Source organism: Heptranchias perlo, chromosome 7 (assembly GCF_035084215.1).
Source record: "Heptranchias perlo isolate sHepPer1 chromosome 7, sHepPer1.hap1, whole genome shotgun sequence".
Lineage (NCBI taxonomy): Eukaryota > Metazoa > Chordata > Chondrichthyes > Hexanchiformes > Hexanchidae > Heptranchias > Heptranchias perlo.
Window position 1 is genome coordinate 5,490,869 of NC_090331.1, and position 15,426 is coordinate 5,506,294.

The window sequence follows — 15,426 nt, forward strand, 5'->3', positions numbered from 1 at the left end:
CACTAGAGAGGGTACAGAGGAGATTTACGAGGATGTTGCCAGGGCTGGAGAATTTTAGCTCTGAGAAAAGATTGGATAGGCTGGGGTTGTTCTCTTTGGAACAAAGGAGACTGAGGGGAGATTTAATTGAGGTGTATAAAATTATGACGGGCCTAGATAGAGTGGATAGGGAGGACCTATTTCCCTTAGCAGAGGGGTCAGTGACCAGGGGGCATAGATTTTAAGTAATTTGTAGAAGGATTAGAGGGGAGCTGAGGAGAAAATTTTTCACCCAGAGGATGGTGGGAGTCTGGAACGGCCTGGCTCTAATTTTAAGGTTCTGCCCCCTTGGTCTGGACTCCCCCCACCAGAGGAAATTGTTTCTCTCCATATACCCTATCAAATCCTTTAATCACCTTAACCATTTCTATCAGATCACCCCTTAATCTTCTATACTTGAGGGAATACAAGCCTAGTCTATGCAACCTGTCCTCATAATTTAACCCTTTTAGCCCCAGTATCATTGGAAAATGGATATGAAAATGGTTAAGTATTTATACTTATCAGTGTAATAAATGTTTTCCAGGTGCTTTGACTGCTGAACAACTGTGCAACCTTAAGGTAAATAAATCCCAGGGGCCGGATAAGATGCATCCGAGGATCCTTAAAGAACTGAGGGAAAAAACTGCAGGAACTTGCAGGCACAAATCTTCCAGAAATCAGAGAGGTGCCTGGGGGGACTGGAGAAAGGCAGATGTGATCTTTAATAAGGGCAGCCAAAGTGACCCAGGAAACTACAGACCTGATCCATTGTGGGTTGTGTTATGGAGAACCTTATTAAAGATAAGATCATAAAAGATAGCCAATATGGAATAATGAAGGGGAGGTCTTGTGAATCTTTGAGGGTGTGAGAAAGGAGCTTGTTCGGGGTAAGGCAATGAATGTGGTGTATGTGGATTTCAGTAAGGCCTTTCACACACTGAGGCTGGTATCGAAGGAAGCAGGAATCAGTGGAAATATTAATAGATTAAGTGAATGGGCAAAACTGTGGCAAATAGATTTCAATTGGGCAAATGTGAGGTCATCGAGAAGGCTAGTTCAGAGTACTTTTTAAATGGTGAAAAGCTCAAAACAGTGGAAGTCCAAAGAGAGTTAGGGGTCCATGTACATAGATCATTAAAATGACATGGGACAATAATCAAGAAGGCCAATGGAATGCTGGCCTTTATATCTAGAGGACGAGAGTACAAGGGGGTAGAAGTTACTCTACAGCTATACAAAACCCTGGTTAGACCGCACCTGGAGTACTGTGAGCAGTTCTGGGCACCGCACCTCAGGAAGGATATATTGGCCTTGGAGGGAGAGCAGCGTAGGTTTACTAGAATGATACCTGGACTCCAAGTGTTAAATTACGAGGCGAGGTTACACAAACTAGGATTGTATTCCCTAGAATTTAGAAGGTTAAGGGGTGATTTGATCGAAATTTTCAAGATATCAAGGGGAACTGATAGGGTAGATGGAGAGAGACTATTTCCGCTGGTTGGAGAGTCTAGGACGAGGGGACATAACCTGAAAATTAGAGCCAGGACTTTCAGGAGTGAAATAAAGGGTGGCAGAAGTTTGGAATTCTCTTCCGCAAATGGCAGTTGGTGCTAGCTCAATTGTTAATTTTAAATCTGAGACAGAATCATAGAAAGGTTATAGCATGGAAGGAGGCCATTTGGCCCATCGAGTCCGTGCCGGCTCGATGCAAGAGCAATCCAGCTAGTCCCACTCCCCCGCCCTATCCCCGTAGCCCTGCAATTTTTTTCCTTTCAAGTACTTATCCAGTTCCCTTTTGAAGGCCATGATTGAATCTGCCTCCACCACCCCCTCGGGCAGTGCATTCCAGATCCTAACCACTCGCTGTGTAAGAAAGTTTTTCCTCATGTCACCTTTGGTTCTTTTGCCAATCACCTTAAATCTATGTCCTCTGGTTCTTGACCCTTCCACCAATGGGAACAGTTTCTCTCTATCTACTCTGTCTGGACCCTTTATGATTTTGAATACCTCGATCAAATCTCCTCACAACCTTCTCTGTTCCAAGGAGAACAATCCCAGCTTCTCCAGTCTATCCACATAACTGAAGTCCCTCATCCCTGGAAACATTCTAGTAAATCTCTTCTGCACCCTCTCTAAGGCCTTCACATCCTTCCGAAAGTGCAGTGTGCAGAACTGGACACAATACTCCAGTTGTGGCTGAACCAGTGTTTTATAAAGGTTCATCATGAATTCCACACTTTTGTACTCTATGCCTCTATTTATAAAGCCCAGGATCCCGTATGCTTTTTTAACCACTTTCTCAATCTGCCCTGCCACCTTCAACGATTTGTGCACATATACCCCCAGATCTCTCTGTCTCTGTACCCCTTTTAGAGTTACGCCCTTTAGATTGATAGATTTTTGTTAACCAAAGGTATTACGGGATATGGGGCTAAGGTGGGTATATGGAGTTAGGTCACAGATTAGCCACGATCTCATTGAATGGCGGAACAGGCTCGAAGGGTAAATGACCTACTCCTGTTCCCATCTTCCTAACGACTCTCCTGCCAGTGAAAATAGTTTCTCCTCATCTCCTCTATCAAAACCCCTCATGATTTTGAACACCTCTATCAAATCTCCCCTTAACCTTCCCTGTTCTAAGGAGAACAATCCCAGCTTCTCCACATAACTGAAGTCCCTCATCCCTGGTACCATTCTAGAAACTCTCCTCTGCACCCTCTCTAAGGCCTTGACATCCTTCCTAAAGTGCGGTGCCCAGAATTGAACACAATACTCCAGCTGAGGCCCAACCAGTGTTTTATAAAGGTTTGGCATAACTTCCTTGCTTTTGTACTCTGTGCCTCTATTAATAAAGCCCAGGATCCCATATGCTTTTTTTTTTAAAACAGCTTCATCAACTTGTCCTGCCACCGTCAAAGATTGGTGTATGTGTTGAAGGAACACGAGGCTGGTTTAAGGGGTGAGGGTGGTGATGAAGATGATGATGGTTCAGGCAAATACGTTTCTGGCCCAACTTCTCACACAGGCTTCTCGCTGCCAACGAACCTGCCACTTTCTCCGGGACACCAAGACCTTCAGTTGGTCTGTGCTAATGATCTTCCCTTTCACCGTGAAGAGGCTCTGAAAAAACAGGAGTCGGCAGAAGAATAAAATCAATATCGTACAGGATCTCAGCAATAAAGAGAAACAAAAGACTGACTTACAACCTGGCCCAATACAGGGAGAGACTAGTCATCGGAACCCCCCTTTTAGAGGGAGACTCTCCATCAGGACCATTACAGAGGTATTGTTTCATTGGGTCCCCATTTATCGAGGGAGTCTCTCCATCAGAGAGACCTCAGCTACTCCGAGAGGCTCAAGGACCTTGGTCTATTTACTTTAGAGCAGCGTAGACTTAGAGACGACCTGATAGAGGTCTATAAAATAATTAAAGGGCTGGATCGAGTCCCCGTTGAGAGATTATTCCAGTTTAACAGATTGGGGAGGACCGGGGGTCAGGAGTTTAAACTATGGAAGAGCAGGAATAGACTGGATGTTGGGAGGTTCTCCTTTCCCCGGAGAGCAGTGAGTCTCTGGAATGTGTTGCCGGCCGGTGTGGTCGGTGCCGACTCTCTGCTCACCTTCAAGAGGGAGCTGGACCGGTGCCTGACTGGGGCACAGATCGCATCATATAGAAGGCAAGTGTCTTTATCGATAACACTCGGTGTCCGTGTGATCTCCTGGACTGGGTTCCATCGCCTGAGGGGATCGGAGAGGAATTTCCAGAGTATTTTTTCCCTTATAATTATAATTGTTCTTATCTGTTATTTTGCCTCTCCCAGGAGATAACATGGCTGCAGGGACGAGGAGGGTGGGAGTATAGAGGGAGGAGGGGAGGAAGTGTCCAGTCAGGATGCTCCGGCTGTCATGAGTGTGGGGCAGGCTTGATGGGTCAGGTGGTCTTTTCCTGCCCATCAATTTCGGATGTTCATATCAGGAACCCCCCCCCCCCACCAGGGACCCCTGTTATAGAGAATGTTTCTGCACTGGGGGACCAACTTGCAGAGGGAGCCTCTCCATTAAGACTCCCAGTTACAGAAGTGAACTCTCCACTGGGAGCCATTCTGCAGAGGGAGTTCTGACGAAAGCGGGAACAGGGTACTGAGTTAGACGATCAGCCACGATCATTGTGAATGGTGGAGCAGGCCCGAAGGGCCGAATGGCCTTCTCTCGCTCCTATTTTCTATGATTCTATGAAAGGTCATCGACCTGAAACGTTAACTCTGTCTCTCTCTCTCTCCACAGATGCTGCCTGACCTGCTGAGTGTTTCCAGCATTTTATGTTTTTAATCCCAGAGGGACCCCGTTACAAAAGATGACTGCTCATTGTTACAGAGGGACAGAAGGACACCCCCCCTCACACCGTCACAGAGGAGCTGGTGGATGTGAACCCTGTATCCCAGCAAGGCCGCCGCACCGAGAGGAGGGAAGAGGACTCATTCATTGTTGAAGAGCTCTGAGTTTACTTACCGGCACAGTCTCACCAGTACTCAGTGCTGAGGTGTAGGAGAGTCTGAGCCCAGCCTCACGTCGGGTCCTCACCGTTACAGCTTCCCATCCTCCCAAGCTGTGACCTACTCCCCGATTCCTCGCAACACAGCAGAGCCTCTCAATGCCACACCCTCTCACCCCTCCCGACATGTCATCTCAATGCTACACGCCTCCTGAATCATAGAATTACATTGAATTTACAGCACAGAAACAGGCCATTCGGCCCATCAGGTCCATGCCGGTGTTTATGCTCCACATCGAGCCTCCTTCATCCCTACTCCATCTCACCCCATCAGCATATCCTTCTATTCCCTTCTCCCTCATGTGTTTATCGAGCATCCCCTTAAATGTATCTTTGCCAGTCGCCTCAACTACTCCTTGTGGGAGCGAGTTCCACATTCTCACCACTCTCTGAGTAAAGAAGTTTCTCCTGAATTCCCTATTGGATTTATTAGTGACTATCTTATATTTATGGCCCCTAGTTCTGGTCTCCCCCGCAGGTGGAAACATTGGGGGAAAAGAATTGGATCGGGCCTATTATTGGGCGGGGGCAGGACTCACCGACAATCTGCGTTGAAAGCCGGGCCTTGCACAGCGATTCAATGCAACTCGCACTTTACACCAGCAGGGGGAGCCCCAATCTCTTAAAGGGAGGATGTCTCTTAAAATCTCTTAAAGGTCGCCGGTACCTGTTATTTGCTAAAAATAAGAGTCTGCTGTCTGCATGGAGTCTGAATGGAGATCAGACATCGCACACGTAAAACATAGATGCAGGTCCCGACCTTATGTTTACACACTGATGAGTTATGTTAAATCATTGATTAAAGGTTGCGCACTACTAAATCCCACATCCTCCAATCTGCTCGCCAGACCTCACCAATCTGCCGTCCTGAGTTGGTACCAGGCCTGCGAGAGAGCATGCACCAAGGTTCTCTGCTGATACATAGAGGCCTTGGTGCAAGAGGTGGACAGAAGGAGGGACATCCTATATCCCCTGGGGGGACAAGAGGCCCTTGAGATATATATCCAAAAGGCAGTGGGAGGCAGCGGGGGACAAAGTCAATGCCAGACGCACAGCATCATGAACATGGATGCTGTGCAGGGAGAAGTTTAATGCTTTGACATGAGTGGTCAAGGTGAGTGAGGTCAACTGTCAAGTGGCGTCTCCGACCAACTGCACCACTCACTACACCCCCCATCACCCACATACCAATAAACTCTTTCATCAGTACTCAACTCTTCCAATCAGATGCTTCCTCTCATCCTTACACATTACCACTGTTGCAAACCACCCACCCACAGCTCACAGGCCTCACACACTGGCAGCTATTCATCCAGGACAGGCACTTCACCCAGACACTCGTCTTGCTTTCTTGCAGGAGAAGGTGGTGTATATCAGGAGGCAGCAAGTGGTAGTGGCATTTAGCCCCTCGAGCCTTCAGGGGCTAAATGAGATCATGGTGGACCTGTGACCTAACTCCATATACCCACCTTAGCCCCATATCCCTTAATAAACTTTGGTTCACAGAAATCTATCAATCTCAGATTTAGAATTTACAATTGAGCGAGCATCAACTGCCGTTTGCAGAAGAGTGTTCCAAACTTCTCCCACCCTTTGTGTGTAGAAGCATTTCCTAACTTCACTCCTGAACGTCCTGGCTCTGAATGTTGGGCTATGTCCCCGCGTCCTAGTATTCAAGTCCAGGAGACCTCCAAAAACAGCTACAAATGCATCAGCAGCCAGAAGCAATAATCCAGCCACCAACCTGTAAATCCTGCATGGTCCCTTTAAATAGCGCTGGTGGGGGTATTCCAGGCACTCTGGGACACATTCAGATGGTCGGGGTTAAGACTGCGTGTTGAGTTGAGCGTTAAGTGCCAAAATGGTGTCCATCACTTTAAATCAGCGTTGCGCTCTGATTGAAGCCATTTTTTCCTTACTTTACATGCGGATGCGCTAACTCCTATACCAAGATGGCGTCCGGCAGAAATTACGCTGGAAACGTGCGTGCGCCAAAACGCCATCTTGGTACCTCGAGAGGCTGTGTAGCGAAGAAACAACGGGCGCTACACAGCCCAATTTAGCGTCCATCTTCTCTACGATTACCCGATCAAACCCTTTCATAATCTTAAAGACCTCTATCAGGTCACCCCTCAGTCTTCTCCTTTCGAGAGAAAAGAGCCCCAGTCTGTTCAGCCTTTCCTGATAGGTAAAACCTCTCAGTTCTGGTATCATCCTTGTAAATCTTTTTTGCACCTTCTCCAATGCCTCTATATCCTTTCTATAATATGGAGATCAAAACCGTTCCCCGTACTCCCAGTGTGGTCCAACCAAGGTTCCAGACAAGTTTAACATAACTTCTTTTCAATTAGAGCCCTCGAGAAATGGAGCCGAGTTTTCTGGACACATTCTCAATCGTACACACCTCAATCCAATCTGTTCCCTGAACGCTGCGTGCCCTCTCAATGCTGAACACCCTTTCAATGCCTCATAGCCTCTTCACATTACACACACCCGACAGTACACGGGCTCTGCATGTCGGACACTCTCTTGATGCTGCAAGCCCTCTCCACACGATACACCCTCCACAACCCTCTCCACACAATACGCCCTTCCCTGCGACATTCCCTCTCCACACCACACACCCACCCCATATATCCTCTCCAGACGACACACATTCCCCACACACCCCGCGCTGCCCACTCTCCCCGCCCGACAGGCCCTCCACGTCCTGCCCGCCCTTCACGCCCTCCCTGCCTTGGACGCTCTCCCCGCCCGAAAGGCCCTCCCCACATTACACACCTTCCCTACCCTCCCGACACGACACACACTCCTCACACTACACACATTAAACCCACTCCCCTCACTGCACCCACTCCCCTCACTGCACCCACTCCCCTCACTGCACCCACTCCCCTCACTGCACCCACTCCCCTCACTGCACACATTAAACCCACTCCCCTCACGACACCCCCTCCCCTCACTGCACCCACTCCCCTCACTGCACACATTAAACCCACTCCTCTCACTACACCCCCTCCCCTCACTGCACCCACTCCCCTCACTACACACATTAAACCCACTCCCCTCACTGCACCCACTCCCCTCACTACACACATTAAACCCACTCCCCTCACTACACCCCCTCCCCTCACTGCACACACTCCCCTCACTACACCCCCTCCCCTCACTGCACCCACTCCCCTCACTGCACCCACTCCCCTCACTACACCCCCTCCCCTCACTACACCCCCTCCCCTCACTGCACCCACTCCCCTCACTGCACCCACTCCCCTCACTGCACACGCTCCCCTCACTGCACCCACTCCCCTCACTGCACACGCTCCCCTCACTGCACCCACTCCCCTCACTGCACACACTCCCCTCACTACACTAACACTCCCCTCACGGCACACACTCAACTCACTGCACCCCCTCCCCTCACTACACCCCCTCCCCTCACTGCACCCACTCCCCTCACTGCACACGCTCCCCTCACTGCACCCGCTCCCCTCACTGCACCCACTCCCCTCACTGCACCCACTCCCCTCACTGCACTAACACTCCCCTCACTGCACCCACTCCCCTCACTGCACCCACTCCCCTCACTGCACACACTCCCCTCACTGCACCCACTCCCCTCACTGCACCCACTCCCCTCACTGCACCCACTCCCCTCACTACACTAACACTCCCCTCACTACACCCACTCCCCTCACTGCACCCACTCCCCTCACTACACCCACTCCCCTCACTGCACCCACTCCCCTCACTACACCCACTCCCCTCACTACACTAACACTCCCCTCACTACACCCACTCCCCTCACTTCACTAACACTCCCCTCACTGCACACACTCCCCTCACTGCACACACTCCCCTCATTGAAACCACTCCCCTCACTGCACCCACTCCCCTCACTGCACCCACTCCCCTCACTGCACCCACTCCCCTCACTGCACCCACTCCCCTCACTGCACCCACTCCCCTCACTGCACCCACTCCCCTCACTGCACCCGCTCCCCTCACTGCACCCGCTCCCCTCACTGCACCCGCTCCCCTCACTGCACCCGCTCCCCTCACTGCACCCGCTCCCCTCACTGCACCCGCTCCCCTCACTGCACCCGCTCCCCTCACTGCTCCCGCTCCCCTCACTGCTCCCGCTCCCCTCACTGCTCCCGCTCCCCTCACTGCACCCGCTCCCCTCACTGCTCCCGCTCCCCTCACTGCACCCGCTCCCCTCACTGCACCCGCTCCCCTCACTGCACCCGCTCCCCTCACTGCACCCTCTCCCCTCACTGCACCCTCTCCCCTCACTGCACCCTCTCCCCTCACTGCACCCACTCCCCTCACTGCACCCACTCCCCTCACTGCACCCACTCCCCTCACTGCACCCACTCCCCTCACTGCACCCACTCCCCTCACTGCACCCACTCCCCTCACTGCACCCACTCCCCTCACTGCACCCACTCCCCTCACTGCACCCACTCCCCTCACTGCACCCACTCCCCTCACTGCACCCACTCCCCTCACGACACTAACACTCCCCTCACTGCACCCTCTCCCCTCACTGCACCCACTCCCCTCACTGCACCCTCTCCCCTCACTGCACCCACTCCCCTCACTGCACACACTCCCCTCACTGCAACCACTCCCCTCACTACACCCACTCCCCTCACTGCACCCACTCCCCTCACTGCACCCACTCCCCTCACTGCACCCACTCCCCTCACTGCACCCACTCCCCTCACTGCACCCACTCCCCTCACTGCACCCACTCCCCTCACTGCACCCACTCCCCTCACTGCACCCACTCCCCTCACTGCTCCCACTCCCCTCACTGCTCCCACTCCCCTCACTGCTCCCACTCCCCTCACTGCTCCCACTCCCCTCACTGCTCCCACTCCCCTCACTGCTCCCACTCCCCTCACTGCTCCCACTCCCCTCACTGCTCCCACTCCCCTCACTGCTCCCACTCCCCTCACTGCTCCCACTCCCCTCACTGCTCCCACTCCCCTCACTACACACACTCCCCTCACTGCACCCACTCCCCTCACTACACGCACTCCCCTCACTGCACACACTCCCCTCACTGCACCCACTCCCCTCACTGCACCCACTCCCCTCACTGCACCCACTCCCCTCACTGCACCCACTCCCCTCACTGCACCCACTCCCCTCACTGCACCCACTCCCCTCACTGCACCCACTCCCCTCACTGCACCCTCTCCCCTCACTGCACCCTCTCCCCTCACTGCACCCTCTCCCCTCACTGCACCCTCTCCCCTCACTGCACCCTCTCCCCTCACTGCACCCTCTCCCCTCACTGCACCCTCTCCCCTCACTGCACCCTCTCCCCTCACTGCACCCATTCCCCTCACTGCACCCACTCCCCTCACTACACTAACACTCCCCTCACTTCACTAACACTCCCCTCACTTCACTAACACTCCCCTCACTGCACCCACTCCCCTCACTGCACACACTCCCCTCACTGCACACACTCCCCTCACTGCACCCTCTCCCCTCACTGCACCCTCTCCCCTCACTGCACACACTCCCCTCACTGCACACACTCCCCTCACTTCACTAACACTCCCCTCACTTCACGAACACTCCCCTCACTGCACCCACTCCCCTCACTGCACCCACTCCCCTCACTACACTAACACTCCCCTCACTACACTCACTCCCCTCAGTACACACACTCCCCTCAGTACACACACTCCCCTCACTACTAACACTCCCCTCACTACTAACACTCCCCTCACTGCACCCACTCCCCTCACTACACTCACTCCCCTCACTACACTCACTCCCCTCAGTACACACACTCCCCTCAGTACACACACTCCCCTCACTACAAACACTCCCCTCACTACACTCACTCCCCTCACTGCAAACCCTCCCCTCACTACACCCACCCCCTCACTGCACCCACTCCCCTCACTACACACACTCCCCTCACTGCACCCACTCCCCTCACTACACTCACTCCCCTCAGTACACACACTCCCCTCACTACAAACACTCCCCTCACTACACTCACTCCCCTCACTGCAAACCCTCCCCTCACTACACCCACCCCCTCACTGCACCCACTCCCCTCACTACACACACTCCCCTCACTACACACACTCCCCTCACTACACCCACTCCCCTCACTACACCCACTCCCCTCACTACACCCACTCCCCTCACTACACCCACTCCCCTCACTACACACACTCCCCTCACTACACACACTCCCCTCACTACACACACTCCCCTCACTACACTCACTCCCCTCACTGCACCCACTCCCCTCACTACACACACTCCCCTCACTGCACTCACTCCCCTCAGTACACACACTCCCCTCAGTACACACACTCCCCTCACTACAAACACTCCCCTCACTGCACCCACTCCCCTCACTACACACACTCCCCTCACTACACCCACTCCCCTCACTACACACACTCCCCTCACTACACCCACTCCCCTCACTACACCCACTCCCCTCACTACACCCACTCCCCTCACTACACCCACTCCCCTCACTGCACCCACTCCCCTCACTGCCCCCACTCCCCTCACTGCACACACTCCCCTCACTGCACACACTCCCCTCACTACACCCACTCCCCTCACTGCACCCACTCCCCTCACTGCACCCACTCCCCTCACTGCACCCACTCCCCTCACTGCACACACTCCCCTCACTGCACCCACTCCCCTCACTGCACCCACTCCCCTCACTACACACACTCCCCTCACTACACACACTCCCCTCACTACACACACTCACCTCACTACACACACTCACCTCACTACACACACTCCCCTCACTACACCCACTCCCCTCACTGCACCCACTCACCTCACTCCACACACTCCCCTCACTACACCCACCCCCCTCACTACACCCACTCCCCTCACTACACTCACTCCCCTCACTACACTCACTCCCCTCACTACACTCACTCCCCTCACTGCACCCACTCACCTCACTACACTCACTCCCCTCACTACACTCACTCCCCTCACTCCCCTCACTCCCCTCACTACACCCACTCACCTCACTACACTCACTCCCCTCACTACACTCACTCCCCTCACTCCCCTCACTACACCCACTCACCTCACTACACTCACTCCCCTCACTACACTCACTCCCCTCACTACACTCACTCACCTCACTGCACTCATTCCTCTCACTGCACACACTCCCCTCACTGCACCCACTCCCCTCACTACACTCACTCCCCTCACTCCCTACCCTTCACACATTACAGACCCTCACAATGTTACACATCTCACTGTCATTGTCAATAAAACAGAAGATGCAAATACACAGCGGTTTTGTCACTCGCCGGGAGGGGGAGAGACAGACTCGTGTTTCAGGTGTATGAAATCTCCTGTTTAAATCAGGAATGACTGCGTGTGAACTCACCGAAAACCAAGGGTGTTGGAGACACTCATCTGCAACCGGCCTCCTAGAAACAAACACAGGGCAGCATTAGACAGGTCGAAACAGGGAGGGGCAGGGCAGGGGGTACAGGGCAGGGCAGGGGGTACAGGTGCATTGCACGGGGTACGGAGCACTGCAGAGGGTAGGGGGCAAGGCAGGGAGTGCAGGGTAGGGCAGGGGGTATGGGGCAGGGTATGGGATTACAGGGCAGGGCAGGAGATACGTGGCAGGGCAGGGGGTACGTGGCAGGGCAGGGGGTACGGGGCAGGGCAGGGGGTACGGGGCAGGGCAGGGGGTACGGGGCAGGGCAGGGGGTACGGGGCAGGGCAGGGGGTACGGGGCAGGGCAGGGGGTACGGGGCAGGGCAGGGGGTACGGGGCAGGGCAGGGGGTACGGGGCAGGGCAGGGGGTACAGGGGCATTGCACGGGGTAGGGGGCACGGCAGATGATAGGGGGCAGGGCAGGGAGTGCAGGGTAGGGCAGGGGTACGGGGCAGGGCAGGGGGTATGGGGCAGGGTATGGGATTACAGGGCAGGGCAGGAGATACAGGGCAGGGCAGGGGGTACGGGGCAGGGTATGGGATTACAGGGCAGGGCAGGAGATACATGGCAGGGCAGGGGGTACGGGGCAGGGCAGGGGGTACGGGGCAGGGCAGGGGGTACGGGGCAGGGCAGGGGGTACGGGGCAGGGCAGGGGGTACGGGGCAGGGCAGGGGGTACGGGGCAGGGCAGGGGGTACGGGGCAGGGTACGGGATTACAGGGCAGGGCAGGAGATACAGGGCAGGGCAGGGGGTACGGGGCAGGGTATGGGATTACAGGGCAGGGCAGGAGATACGGGGCAGGGCAGGGGGTACGGGGCAGGGCAGAGGGTAGGGGGCAAGGCAGGGAGTGCAGGGTAGGGCAGGGGGTATGGGGCAGGGTATGGGATTACAGGGCAGGGCAGGAGATACAGGGCAGGGCAGGGGTTACGGGGCAGGGCAGGGGGTACGGGGCAGGGCAGGGGGTACGGGGCAGGGCAGGGGGTACGGGGCAGGGCAGGGGGTACGGGGCAGGGTATGGGATTACAGGGCAGAGCAGGGGATACGGGGCAGGGCAGGGGGTACGGGGCAGGGTACGGGATTACAGGGCAGAGCAGGGGATACGGGGCAGGGCAGGGGGTACGGGGCAGGGTACGGGATTACAGGGCATGGCATTGGGTATGGGGCAGGACAGGGGGTATGGGGCAGGGCAGGTGGTATGGGGCAGGGCAGGGGGTATGGGGCAGGGCAGGGGGTATGGGGCAGGGTGGGGGGTATGGGGCAGGGCGGGGGTATGGGGCAGGGCGGGGGTACTGGGCAGGTGGTGCGGGGGCAGAGCACAGGGTACGGAGCAGGGCAGGGGGAGGGGGGCATTGCACGGGGTACCGGGCAGGTTATGAGGGTACAGGACAGAGGGTGCGGGGGCAGAGCCTCGGGTACGGGGCAGTGCAGGGGGTGCAGGTGCAGGGCATGGGGCCTTACCCCTCTGAGAGGCGTCGCCTCCCTGGCCAGTTGTAAGAACCTAGTTTCACTGGAACTGATGGTGCAATTTATTCTCATTCATAAAAATAGGATAAAGGAGCCCTCTCAAAATCACATTCAAACCCGAGTCCCTGCAGGTGGTGACCTGGAGAGGGGGGTAGGCCCTTTACTCTCAGCTGTGGCTCAGTGGATCGCTCTCTCGCTTCAGAGTCAGAAGGTCATGGGTTCAAGTTCTACTCCACAGACTTGACCACAATATTCAGGCCGACACTCCCAGTGCCGTCCTTCGGATGAGACATTAAACCAAGGCCCCTGTCTGCCCTCTCAGGTGGACGTAAAAGATCCCAAGACACTATTTCAAAGAAGAGCAGGAGGTGTCCTGACCAATATTATCCCTCAATAAATGTCACCAAAACAGATTATCTGGTCATTAACTCTTTGCTGTTTGTGGGATCTTGCTGTGCGCAAATTGGCTGCCACATTTCCGACATTACAACAGTAAATACACTTCAAAAAGTACTTCATTGGTTGTAAAGTGCTTTGGGTCACCCTGAGATTGTGAAAGATGCTATCTAAATGCATATCACTGATAAAGAGGAGGTACTAGGAAGGCTGGCTGTACTTGAAGTAGGTAAGTCACCCGGTCCCAATGTGATGCATCCTAGGTTGCTGAGGGAAGTAAGGGTGGAAATTGCGGAGGTACTGACCATAATCTTCCAAACATCCTTAGATACGGGGGTGGTTCCAGAGGACTGGAGAATTGCAAATGTTACACCCTTGTTCTAAAAAGGGTGTAAGGATAAACCCAGCAACTACAGGCCAGTCAGTTTAACCTCGGGGGTGGGGAAACTTTTAGAAACGATAATCCGAGACAGAATTAATAGTGATTTGGACAAGTATGGATTAATTAGGGAAAGCCAGCACGGATTTGTTAAAGGCAAATCATGTTTGACTAACTTGATTGAGTTTTCTGATGAGGTAACAGAGAGGGTCGATGAGGGCAATGCAGTTGATGTGGTGTATATGGACTTTCAAAAGGCGTTTGATAAAGTGCCACATAATAGGCTTGTCAATAAAATTGAAAACAATTTTACAACGGAATTAAAGGGTCAGCAGCAGCATGGATATGAAATTGGCTAAGTGACAGAAAACAGAGAGTAGTGGTGAACGGTTGTTTTTTGGACTGGAGGGAGGTGTACAGTGGTGTTCCCCAGGGGTCAGTGCTGGGACCACTGCTTTTCTTGATATATATTCATGACTTGGACTTGGGTGTACAGGGCACAATTTCAAAATTTGCAGATGACACAAAACTTGGAAGTGTAGTAAACAGTGAGGAGGATAGTGATAGACTTCAAGAGTGGCCTCTTTCTGTGCTGTAACCGTTCTATGATTCTAAATCTTTCTTTCTAGGCCGTGTATTGCTTGGCGAGGTTGAGTCTTTAACGTTTATCGATTTTATTTTTAATATAAAACCAATCTGATTAACTTTTTGGAATTCTTAGGTTCTTAGGGTCTCAGCTATTTACAATCTATATTAATGACTTAGAGGAAGGGACCGAGTGTAATGTATCCAAGTTTGCTGACGATACAAAGCTAGGTGAGAAAGTAAGCTCTGAGGAGGATACAGGGTCTGTGAAAGGATATCGACAGGTTAAGTGAGTGGGCAAGAAGGTGGCAGATGGAGCATAATGTGGGGAAATGTGAGGTTATTCACTTTGGTAGGAAGAATAGAAAAACAGAATATTTTTTAAAAGGTGAGAGACTAAGAAATGTTGGTAGTCAGAGGGATTTGGGTGTCCTTGTACGTGAATCACAGAAATTTAAAATGCAGGTACAGCAAGCAATTAGGAAGGAAAATGGCATGTTAGCCTCAATTGCAAGAGGGTTGGAGTACAAGAGTAAGGAGGTCTTGCTGCAATTAT

General features: G+C 53.5%; 1 protein-coding gene across 6 annotated transcripts in view; it reads right to left on the bottom strand.

Moving 5' to 3' along the window:
* Window positions 1–15,426, bottom strand: part of spega (striated muscle enriched protein kinase a) — a 347,514-nt gene that overhangs the window by 58,442 nt on the left and 273,646 nt on the right. For all 6 annotated transcript variants that reach the window (XM_067986976.1, XM_067986975.1, XM_067986974.1 and 3 more), the window contains 2 exons: window positions 11,988–12,030; window positions 3,067–3,141 (listed from right to left, as the gene is read on the bottom strand). In XM_067986976.1, the coding sequence (XP_067843077.1) occupies window positions 3,067–3,141; window positions 11,988–12,030 (118 nt within the window). The remainder of the gene's footprint in view (window positions 1–3,066; window positions 3,142–11,987; window positions 12,031–15,426) is intronic.